The sequence below is a fragment of the Cucurbita moschata genome, unplaced genomic scaffold (genome assembly GCF_002738365.1).
Source record: "Cucurbita moschata cultivar Rifu unplaced genomic scaffold, Cmos_1.0 Cmo_Scf00002, whole genome shotgun sequence".
NCBI lineage: Eukaryota > Viridiplantae > Streptophyta > Magnoliopsida > Cucurbitales > Cucurbitaceae > Cucurbita > Cucurbita moschata.
The window spans coordinates 6,140,214-6,151,284 of record NW_019268518.1 but is presented as its reverse complement, the minus strand read 5'-3'; the positions used below and the strand labels follow the sequence as shown (position 1 = coordinate 6,151,284).

General features: G+C 33.6%; 2 protein-coding genes across 2 annotated transcripts; one reads left to right on the top strand and one right to left on the bottom strand.

The window, feature by feature from the left end:
* The first annotated feature begins 4,163 nt into the window (after positions 1 to 4,163).
* On the top strand, positions 4,164 to 6,239 carry LOC111462548 (2-methylene-furan-3-one reductase-like). The gene is made up of 4 exons (XM_023106158.1): positions 4,164 to 4,591; positions 5,084 to 5,407; positions 5,503 to 5,662; positions 5,745 to 6,239. The coding sequence occupies exons 1-4, from the start codon at positions 4,382 to 4,384 to the stop codon at positions 6,011 to 6,013; spliced, it is 963 nt and encodes a 320-aa protein (XP_022961926.1). The 5' UTR covers positions 4,164 to 4,381; the 3' UTR covers positions 6,014 to 6,239.
* On the bottom strand, positions 6,136 to 9,209 carry LOC111462538 (RNA exonuclease 4-like). The gene is made up of 7 exons (XM_023106148.1): positions 9,144 to 9,209; positions 8,902 to 9,053; positions 8,702 to 8,832; positions 7,794 to 8,017; positions 7,513 to 7,725; positions 7,363 to 7,443; positions 6,136 to 6,535 (listed from the first exon to the last, which is right to left on the bottom strand). Exons 1-7 carry the CDS (start codon positions 9,167 to 9,169, stop codon positions 6,295 to 6,297), a joined length of 1,068 nt encoding a protein of 355 aa, XP_022961916.1. The 5' UTR covers positions 9,170 to 9,209; the 3' UTR covers positions 6,136 to 6,294.
* Positions 9,210 to 11,071: the final 1,862 nt, after the last annotated feature.

Genomic DNA, 11,071 nt, shown 5'->3' with positions numbered 1-11,071 from the left:
CTGAAAATTAAAAAATCATGAGCTTGTGGCGGAAGAAGCTGGTACTCCACAGTAACCTAGCCGGTGTTCCCAATGGGGAAACACAAAACCCCATCACACCACCAGCTCTGTTATTACCCAGCTCTTCGTCAGTCTCGAAAACCTCTGAGAAAAAACACAAAAACAAACCTCGAATCAGAGAAAAATCGAAGAACAAAATGAACACTAAAGAGAAATAGAGAGATGGAAAAAGAGAGAATACGAATGTTTGATCAGAAAACAGGAACTCCGACGACCGGGAAATCAGTCCCAGAGAGGAATTGATTCAACGACGCACTGTGCAACCTCTGGTTGTTATCAGCGGGTAAACTTGATAGTCGGGGTCCGACCGCAATTTATAGTTCCCAATAATGTGAAAAGACCAGAACACCCCTACTGATTCGGCACCATCCTCTTGTAATCTTGGAATTTTTCCGTAACCACGAATAATATGTATAAATACAGGTTAAATCTGAACCGTCCGATCAGAATTGTCTTGTCCATTCAATTTTGTGATATTAAAATGGGCTCCCATACAGATAAAATTAAAAAAGATGGCTTTTTTATTTCCTTTGTTGGTAACATATGTATTATTTGGCACGTGCAAGAGTTTGGTGTATAATAATAATAATAATAAGCTAAAATTTTCATTTATTTTTCAAAGTAAATAAATTTATATTGTTTTATATATACCATGAAATGGGGACTTAGACAAATGAAATTGTCAAAAGATTAGAGACCCATTTGAAAAAAAAAATGGTGTAAAAGTGGAAAATAGCTTTTGTTTTAATGGAGGAAATTAAATGCAACACGAAGTCATTTGGTGTCTCCCACCAAAGTAGGAATAAAAGAAAATATATATATTCCAAAGTAAGAAATCAAAGAATTAAATAAGAGAAAGCTTCAAAAGCATCTTTATTGGGATATTTTACAATTTTGTATTTAATATTTTTAAAAAATATAATAACTATGGAATGAATTCAATCAATTTTTATGTGGATGCCAATATAAAAATTTTAGGAATTTTTTAATATAATTTCTCAAAATATAATAACTACACAAATCAATTCAATCAGAGTTATAAACGATTGATAAAGGTGGAGAGAAAAAGAATTTGTATGTTTACGTTTAAAAAAAAATCTTTTAATCTCTAAAATCCAAAAATCACATTTTAATTTTTATTTTCGAGTTTAATTTTGATTTCATTCATAACTTTTAATAAGTTACTATATTTTAAGATTTTTTATTTTTATTCTCGAGTTTTTATCACTAATACTTACTTTTAATCTTTTTGGTGTTGACTTCTCTTAATTATTTTAATCTTTTTGGTGTTGACTTCTCTTAATTAATTAAATAGTACGATGTACAAATTTTAATTAATTTTAATAGGAATGAAATTTTTTATTATAATTAATTTAAAATACTTAATCTAATTAATAAAAAAATTAACATCAATGATAAAAAAAAAAATAAAGAGTAATGAAAACTCAAAACTTTAAAATTAAAATTGAAATTTTCAAACTAAATAAAAACTATACTAAAAACTCGAGAATAAAAAATGTACTCGTTCAAAAAAATTTATATATATATAAAAGAATAAATTCTTTTATATCATTTTCTTTACGGAAGTTTCGTAAAATTGTATTTTTTGCCCATACCGTATGCAAACCGTGTTTTATCGAAGAGAATTTTTTTGAGCATCGAGAGAATCAATTAATTTATATCATTTTTATTTATTAAAAGAAAACTAAATTTATTTTATTATATATAATAATGCATTTTTTTTTTAGTTTATTTCACCAATCCGTTTATCTCAAAATACATAAAAGATAGAAAAGATGGGTTTAGTGCATGATTTTTTTATAAAAAAAATATTTATTTTCTCACATTTTCTTTACAATAGTTTCTCATTATAAAAATAAAAAAATTCTTATCTAAATTTTAAAAAATATAAATAAGATTTTATAAACTTCACCAAGAACACCAAGAACAGAGAGATAATTTATAAATTAAAAAAAAAATAGTTATTGAACGCAGAAGAGTAATTTGAAAAGAATTTAAAAATGAATTGATATTTGTTTGAATGGAATAAGGTTTTATCGTAAACAAAGAGGGAATGGATTAGGGTATGGTACGTAGTAGTGGAGAATGTAGCGGTCATAAGATAAACTTCACTCAAGTAATTCGATTTCGATGGTTACATAACATTAAAAAAAAAGCATATAATATAATTTTAATGTACATGTGTTGAATGTTGATTTGGCGGTGAATTTGAAAGTGAAGAAAAAAAAAGCATTTATTGATGGTGATGGGTGTCTCCTAGATTCCCTATACTGGATGAGTATTAAACAAGAATTCAAAGATTGGTCTAAAATTAATTATACATCTTCTTCTTCGGCCCAACATTCATATCTAAATATTCTTTGGGTTCCTTTTTTCTTTATGAGTTGGTGAATGGAAACCCATACATTTCCATTATTCACTCCCCCAATTAAATTCATTCAAATATATGTTCCATCTTTAGTGGGTATTAACACCATGATTAGTCAATTTTACGTTTGGTTTCGATTCTCAATATTTTTATTTATTTTGGATTCATTTAATCTTTTTTTAATTTTGTTTTTTCATTCTTTATTTCATCATTTTTCCTCTCCTAAAATGTTTTTATTTATTTAAACATTTATTATAAGTTAAAATTTAGGCTAAATTAATTTTTTAAAAAGGGTCTAAAAATAATCATAAAAACTCTTTAAATTATTTTTTTAGAAAATTCTAAAAAATACGTTTCAATTTTTAAAAATTTAAAAAGTTATTTTTTTGCTATTCAAAAATTCTTTTTATAATACAAGGGTTTAAAAAATGTCTATGAGTTTATAAGGGTTTTATTAATACCCTAAAAAAAAAAATTAATAACTTAAAAAACATATCTAGTTTTTTTTTACCTTTGTAAACTTAAAAAGTTGGAAAATAATCTATATACGATTTTCGTTTATATATTGATGACAATAATTTTTGCAAATTTTTTTTATAAAATTGAAGGTGTTAATATTACTTTTAAAATTACATAAATATTTTTTAAACGCAGTATTAATAGTAAAAGTATTTTTGAACTTTTTGAAGAAAATTGAAAAACAGTAATGAATTTTTTTTAAATTTCAACGCTATTAAAAGTTTAAATATATTTTTGAAATAAAGTATTAATAGTTTTCTCGTAAGAATATTTTTTTTTGGACCTTTTAAAAAATTTAATAAATTTTAAGGGTATTAACTTTTATTAATTTACCCTAAAATTATGTCCAAACAAATTAAAATTTTATATTTTAATAATTTTGTTTTTAATAAATTTTAACTTTTCCTTGCATGAATTTTTATAATTTTCTTTATTAGATAGATATGTTACTTTTATATTTAATAATTTGTTAACTTAAAAATATTAAAGATGCAGAGATCCGGTAAGAAATTTATTAGACAAATAAAATTAGGCTTACAAAAATATTAAATAAATCTTAGTTTTGGAGTTTTTATAATTGGCGTAAGCAGTAAATTAAAAAAAAAAAAATTGATTGTTACGGTGCTCTAAAATCCTCATAAATAATCTTTACAAAAATTAATAATAACGATCGAATAGTTTGGTTTAGTAAGAAAATGATTAAAAAACATCCCAATTTACTTATAAAATATTAAATATTTTAAGACATGGTAGTTGATTTTTTTTTTTTTTTATGTAATAAATCTTTTTAAATTTACTTCTTATACACCCGAAAATGAGGGGTATATAAAATCCCATCGGAATGAGAGAAAATAGAATAATTAAAAAAGTTTAAAAGGAAAGTTATTACATATTTGCACATTTTCTTTTTTAACGGCCGGATGGCATGAAGAAATAATTTATTTTAAAATAAAAATATTCATGGAAGTTTATTTTTGGGAAAAGAAAAAAACAAAATATTATAAATGAATGACTAAGGCCATGAATAATAGTTTGATTTTGTGGGATTGATTCCCCCCGTTAAGACCTGCGCATTTATATTTAATATATATATTGACGAAGATCATTTGATAATTAAGTCATATTCCATAAATATATGAATATACTTTTCGAATTGTTTCCTTTCCACCCACTAAATTAATCATGAGACTGAAAATTATTCAATTGGGTCCAAATCGATAATCAAATTCAAAGACCTGAGATTAATATGGTATTAATCCGATGATCCAGACCCGAAACCTGCACAATTGTTCATCAACTCCTGAAGCCTCCGCCCACAATAAATACTAGACCCCTTTCCGCTTCAGAAATTTCCACCTCACTTTCAATAAATCGCTTTCAATTGGGTTCTCTTCTTCCCTCTCCATCCCATCCATGGCTGCTCCTTCTGTTCCCACCCACATGAAGGCTTGGGTCTACCATGATTTTGGCAACACTGCCGATGTTCTTAAACTCGATTCCAATTTCCCTGTTCCTCAAATCAACCAACACCAGGTCCTTGTCAAGGTCGTTGCTGCATCTCTCAACCCCATTGATTACAAGAGAATCCATGGAATGTTGAAACCTTCTAACTACTCCCCTCCGGTCAGTTATCATTCTCTCTCCCTCTCTTTTTCTTTTGATTTTACATGGGTTGTTTTGTTTTGATCTGAGCTTTTCTGGGTCTGTTCTTGATTTTGCATGCACGATACCATCTGATCTGGGTTGAGTTCAGCTCTTTTTCATCAGTACATATTGTGTAGTTCTTTCTGCCGTTTCTCATATGATCCTGAAGAAATTCATCTAACACCCTGTTGCAAACATAGAACCCTCTGCATTAATGAGAATATCTTGGTATATCTGGAATCATAACATCTTTGAGATTTTAGACTGAATCTCGAAGTCAAACCATACGGATTCATATCATATCGTTTTGTTGAACAACAAAAGAAAATGTGGATTAGCAATTGAATGGATGCAAAATCAGGGTGGCTTATTGAGATGATTTTGGTTTCTCTAATTAATGAGATTGTGGGGAAGTTTGGGAACTAACATATTATGTGTCTTCTTCTTCCTGTAATTGATTTGTTCTTACAGTCAGTACCTGGCTATGATGTTGCTGGTGTGGTGGTGAAGGTGGGAAGTGAGGTGAAAAAGTTCAAGGTAGGAGACGAAGTATATGGAGATATAAATCACAAAGCACTAGATAAGCCAAAGAACGTTGGCACTTTGGCAGAATATACTGCTACAGAAGAGAAAGTTTTGGCTCTGAAGCCTAACAATCTGAGTTTCTTAGAGGCTGCCAGCCTTCCCCTTGCCATGGAAACTGCCTATGAAGGTCTCGAACGGGTTGGGTTCTCTGCTGGAAAATCGATCCTTGTTTTGGGAGGGGCTGGCGGAGTCGGAGCTTATGTTATACAGGTAAATGATATCTGTGCTGCTACACTCATTGTCTAATAAGTTTTGTTCTTCTTCATTGCTGGCTAATGTGATCTTGGTGTTTCTGTATGAGACAGCTCGCAAAGCACGTGTTTGGTGCGTCGAGAGTTGTTGCTACTGCAAGCACATCAAAACAGGAATTCTTGAGTTGCTTGGGAGCTGATCAGCCTATTGATTACACAAAGGAAAACTTCGAAGACCTTCCCGAGAAATTCGATGTAGTCTACGATGCAGTCGGTAATAGTTACACTTTTCACCTGATTGTTAGTCTATGAGAAAATGTCTACAAATGATCCATGTCTTGATTTTCAAACTGCAGGCCAGCCCGATAAAGCCGTTAAGGCGATCAAAGAAGGTGGGAATATCGTAAGCATTGCTGCACCAGTTGCAGAATTTCCAGATGCTTTCTTCCTTCTTACTTCAGATGCTGCCATGTTGGAGAAACTGAAACCTTACCTAGAAAATGGAAAGGTGAAGCCGATCATCGACCCCAAATCTCCATTCCCATTCTCCGACACTCTCGATGCATTCGCCTATCTTGAAACCTCCCGAGCTACTGGGAAAGTTATGGTTTATCCCATCCCTTAGAAGCAAGTTTCTTAATCAGTTTTCTGTCATAATGCACCGGAGAAGAATCCTTGTTGTGTTTGGGAAAATAAGTTGTGTAAAATCTGCACATCATGTTTCTTGTTCATCTTGCTTAATGTACATTGTTGTGATGTTTGCTGTTTTAGAGCTGGAACGAAATAGCTTTTGACCATAATTTTGAGAGTTTTATTTAAATTTGCAATGCATAAACACATTCTTCTCCATATTTATTACAAACTTATCATATGATTTATGAAGTTTAATGTTTAGTTAAGGTCTAATTAAAGCTTGGAGTCCAAGCACCAGCAATAATAATCAGATCTTGAGACTTCCAACATCTGTTCTGGGCTCATCCTTTCAAGCTCAAATTGCTTCCAAATTGCAAAATTGTTCTTGTTTTGTGGGTCAGAAGCCAATGGATACTCCTCTATCTTGTGAACTTGGGATCTCATTCTCATGTACAACCTCATGGTCGCTACACAATCTTCATAAGGATCTTTGCTTCCGTTTTGAATATCGTATCTGCATAAACAAATGGCACCCGACTCGTTATCAATTTTCATCCTAGTATATACAAAACTTTTCGTGTTAGAATATCCTCTTTATATATCAAAGATGTGAATTTATCAGACATGTAGGTGAAAAACGCAATAAAGATCTATAACAAAGGCAGCTAAATTAGAGCCAGACACGATAAGAGATTAACTCATAAGCTTTGCTGGAATGGATTTAGCTCACCACTAGCAGATATTGTCTTCTTTGGACAACTTTCTCTTTCGGATTTCCCCTCAAGGTTTTTAAAACGGATTTGTTAAGGAGAGATTTCCACACCGTTTTGAAGGGGGTGTTTCGTTCTCCTCCTCAACGGATTTGTTAAGGAGAGATTTCCACACCGTTTTGAAGGGGGTGTTTCGTTCTCCTCCTCAACTGATGTGTGATCTCACAATCCACCCCCTTTAGGGTCCAGTTTTTTTGCTGGCACACCGCCTCGTGTCCACCTTCTTCGGGGTTCAACCTCCTCGTTGGCTCTGATACCATTTGTAATGACTCAAGCCTATTGTTAATAGATATTATGAGCTTTCCTTTTCGGGTTTCTTCTCAAGGTATTTAAAACGCGTTTGTTAGGGAGAGGCTTCCACACTGTTATAAAGGGTGTTTCGTTCTCCTCCCAACCGATATGGGATCTCACCACACATTGCCCTAATTTGAAATTTATCAAACACAATCATAAAAAATTCGTCTTTTTTCTTAAATTTTAAAACTTTTTAACCCGAATGGAGAGATTTCTTGAAAAAGAAAAAAAAGATGAAGGATGAATTATGAGGTAGGTAGGGTTATGTAGAACTTGCCCAAGATATGCTTGTGTTAGATAGTGGAGAGAATTGGTGAGCTTGCTTGTTTTCATCAATGGTGGATAGTTGGCAGTGTCCCTGTGAAAAGTCCATACAAAAAGAACTGAAGCTAAAGTTTCATATCTGGAAAGAACTCAAAGTATGTACCTTATCATGAATGGTGGATACTCAATTTGCAAGCTTTTGAGGTGATCTCCCAAGCCATGACCCACAAGAATCCTTGCTTTTCCTCCCACCCCAGGTCGAATCTTCCACATCGGCTCACCATTGCACAGGATGTCTTGAATTTTCTTCTGAACTTGCTTCAATGGCATTGCACGATCCCTCATGTATTCTGGACCAACGCCCGTGGACTCCAACCTGCATATGATAATTCAAAAGATGAGCCCTTTGGGTTAGTTTAGTTCTAAAGTTGGGATGTGTTGTACCTATAGTTTGTGATGGGGAGCGTTGGGTTGACATAAGTAGAGAAAATGATGGTTTCGTTTTCGTCAATCAGGCACACCCTTGCGCATATATCTAACGACCCATCGCTGCCACCGCCCACCATTCTGCATGCCAATGCCACTGCTTCATGGCGCCTCATGCGGCCGTTGTCGCTCGTCAATTTGTCACAAATTCCCATGTTGCGAAAACGGGTCGTGATTTGACTCTGTAAGGAAGCAATTTTGATGTCAAATAAGAAGATAAAACGCATTTCAAGGTACAACCACTCCCACTCACCCTCACTCGCCTTGGGAGCCAGTAAATATGGTTCTTTTTATGCTTTCTCATTTGAATTTTTCCTTAAAAAAAAGCATACGTTAGGGAGAGGTTTTCCATGTGGGTGAGAGCCCTCACAGCCTAGGCACAATGACGCAATTATCAGAGGCACGCTCTACCACTGAGCTAATAACCCGTCGTGTGGGCCTCCCGATGGGGCCCACTATGCCAAAGCGAGAGAAATCCCATCCCTCTCCTTTCTTTTCTTTTTCGCCCCCATTTCCACACCCTTATAAAGGTTGCTTCGTTCTCCTCTCCAAACGATGTGGGATCTCACGATCTACCCTTTCAGGACCCAGTGTCTTCACTGACACTCGTTCCCTTCTCCAATCGATGTGGGACCCTCCAATTTACCTCCTCGGGACGCAGTATCCTTGTTGGCATACTGCCTCGTGCCAACCCCCTTTGGGAGCCTGGTTTTAATATATTATTGTAAAATCCAACGGAGAACGAACCATCTTTTATAAGGGTGTGAAACCTCTCTCTAATAAACATGTTTTAAAAATCTTGAAGGAAAATATTTACTAGCGGTGGGCTTGAGCTGTTACGGTTGATGAAATAATTTTTCACATACCGAATTTGGAGATCGAAGTTGACATCTTTCTTGGTGAAGCCTCAAGGTGTGAGGACTCTCAAAGATGGCTAAGCAGATTTTGCATCCTCTTATGACGAATACGTTGTTGCATTCTTGCTTAGGCCGAGGCCCTGATGAAAGTAGTGTTTATAAGCTTAAATATCAAAATTTCAAAACTAAAAATGGAAACTTTGGCGTACCAATGAGATGTTCCCGGAGAGATTCAAAGGATCTGCAGTGTTTGTGGCAAAGGGAGCAAGTGGGTTCATGAAGAGAGTGAAACGAGAGTCTCATATGCTCTACCAAGTGCTCTATCTTGTTGAACTGCCTGAAGCAAGCTGCACATTTGTGCCTGCACTTTCAAACAAAATTATACACACTTTAACAAAACCCTCCAGAGAATGGTACAAATTAAGAGAGACAGAGAGAGAGAGAGAGAGACCTTAGTGTTTCAGATGGGTGATCCATATACGCTCGTACTAAACCAAACCAAACCAAATCGAACCGAACTCTAATGATAAATGGTGGCAAAAGAGAAGGTATTTATAACGGTGGCTCGGGTTCTCGAACGGGCGATGGCACTTGATTTTGCAGAGGGAAAGGGAGTTTGAGGTGAATATATAACCCTATTCTTCCCCTGGTTAGAAATGGAGTGATCCAGAAAGGGTTGGGGTCCCATAATAAAGGAACCAGAATATTTGTATATATTCAGCTAGGGCTACATGCTGAGGATATGATCAAAGTCTCCATATTATTTATTCCTACATCACTTCCATCACAAGAAAATAAAAAAAAAATATAAAAAAAAAGGGGTAAAAAATATGCTAATTCTAGATTTTTATACGAGTGCTCTTATTCGGTTAGTTATGACTTTACATTCGACATTTTAGTTGAGGATTCAGGACATAAGGGCCCGTTCTACCTTGAGTAGGGTTTGATAGTCAATAATTGAAAAAATTCACGCGTAGAAATTCAGGACCTATGGTTCTAGTTGAATTGAAGAGAACAAAATTTACATTAGTGTCTATAGCCGACAACTCATTTAAATATATGTTCTCGACCAAAACATCAAATGTTTGAATTTTATTACCTCCGAATAGTAATCGATGGGTTTTCAAATTTATACGGATCAAATTTAACTTAATTTTTCATTTCAATCCTCATTTCAAAATTGGTGAGATCATGAAATGAATGGGGAAAGTTATTTTAAGACTCTCCTTTTCCTCAGCACGTACGTGCATGAATGAGATGAGGAATCCTTCATGGAACCAACATGATAAGTTCACTAAAGAAATAAATCAATAAAATATTGGAATATGTGTCTTTTTAAGAGGCACTAGTTGTCGAGGTAATAGCTTTAGAAAGGGGTTTGAGCATTCGAGTAAATGAATGGTACACGAACGAACCAATCCTATAATAGTACTATTCTAGATTTTCTTAATAAATACGTGAGTGAAAACAAAACATGTTAAAATAATTGCAAGAAGCGGTCAAGGGAATGTCATAAGTTATATTCAAATTAAACACATTTTATTCCTATTCTTTTAACATTATTTGTCCAAAAAAATATTCAAATATTCATATTCTTACCCTTTATCTGTCCAAAAAACTCTTTTTTTTTTTTTTACCTAAAGTAAGAAAATGAGAAATTTTGTTATCTTTTTCCTTTTTCATTCTATGAAAGTAAGAAACAGAATAACAAAAGGTAAAAGATTTAAATTTAATTTATCCTTAAAGTATAAAAAAAAAAAAAAAAAAAAGAAGACCAAATCATAATATGTAACACACAATTCTAAGATTAAATCAAAACAACAATAACTTAGTACTGAGACATGGATTTCATGTTTGACTTTTAGAAACGTGGGAGAGAAAGGGCTCAACATTCTTTTGACAAAATGGGTTTTGTCTTTGATGAAGAGAATAGAACAAAGTTGCAATTCAAATGGGAAGGAACCATTATTCTGTGTTGCTCTTTTTGTGGCTCACTGCCACTTACAGGTATCTTCCCAAGTCAACTCTATTTGCTTATCTTAAGTAACACGAGAGGACACTGCATCGAAGGACGTTGCAGTCCACTGGGACCAATATCATTTGTTATTGTCTACTTTAGATATAAGCTCGTCATACTTTTGACTTCAACCATGTATTTTGTTTTGGTTGCATTCCCATCGTTTGCTTTTAGTTTCACTTAGCGGGTCGGATATGAATAAAGATGAATGGAAGAATCTAGCAAATGAGAGGAAGTTGAGGGATTTTGACTTTGAAAAAGGTAGAGTGGGGATCAGTCAAAATGGAGATTCTTTGGGCATGAAAAATCAATGTGAACCATATCAGCAGGGGATCTTGATAGGGATCCTTCTTTGAAGATAC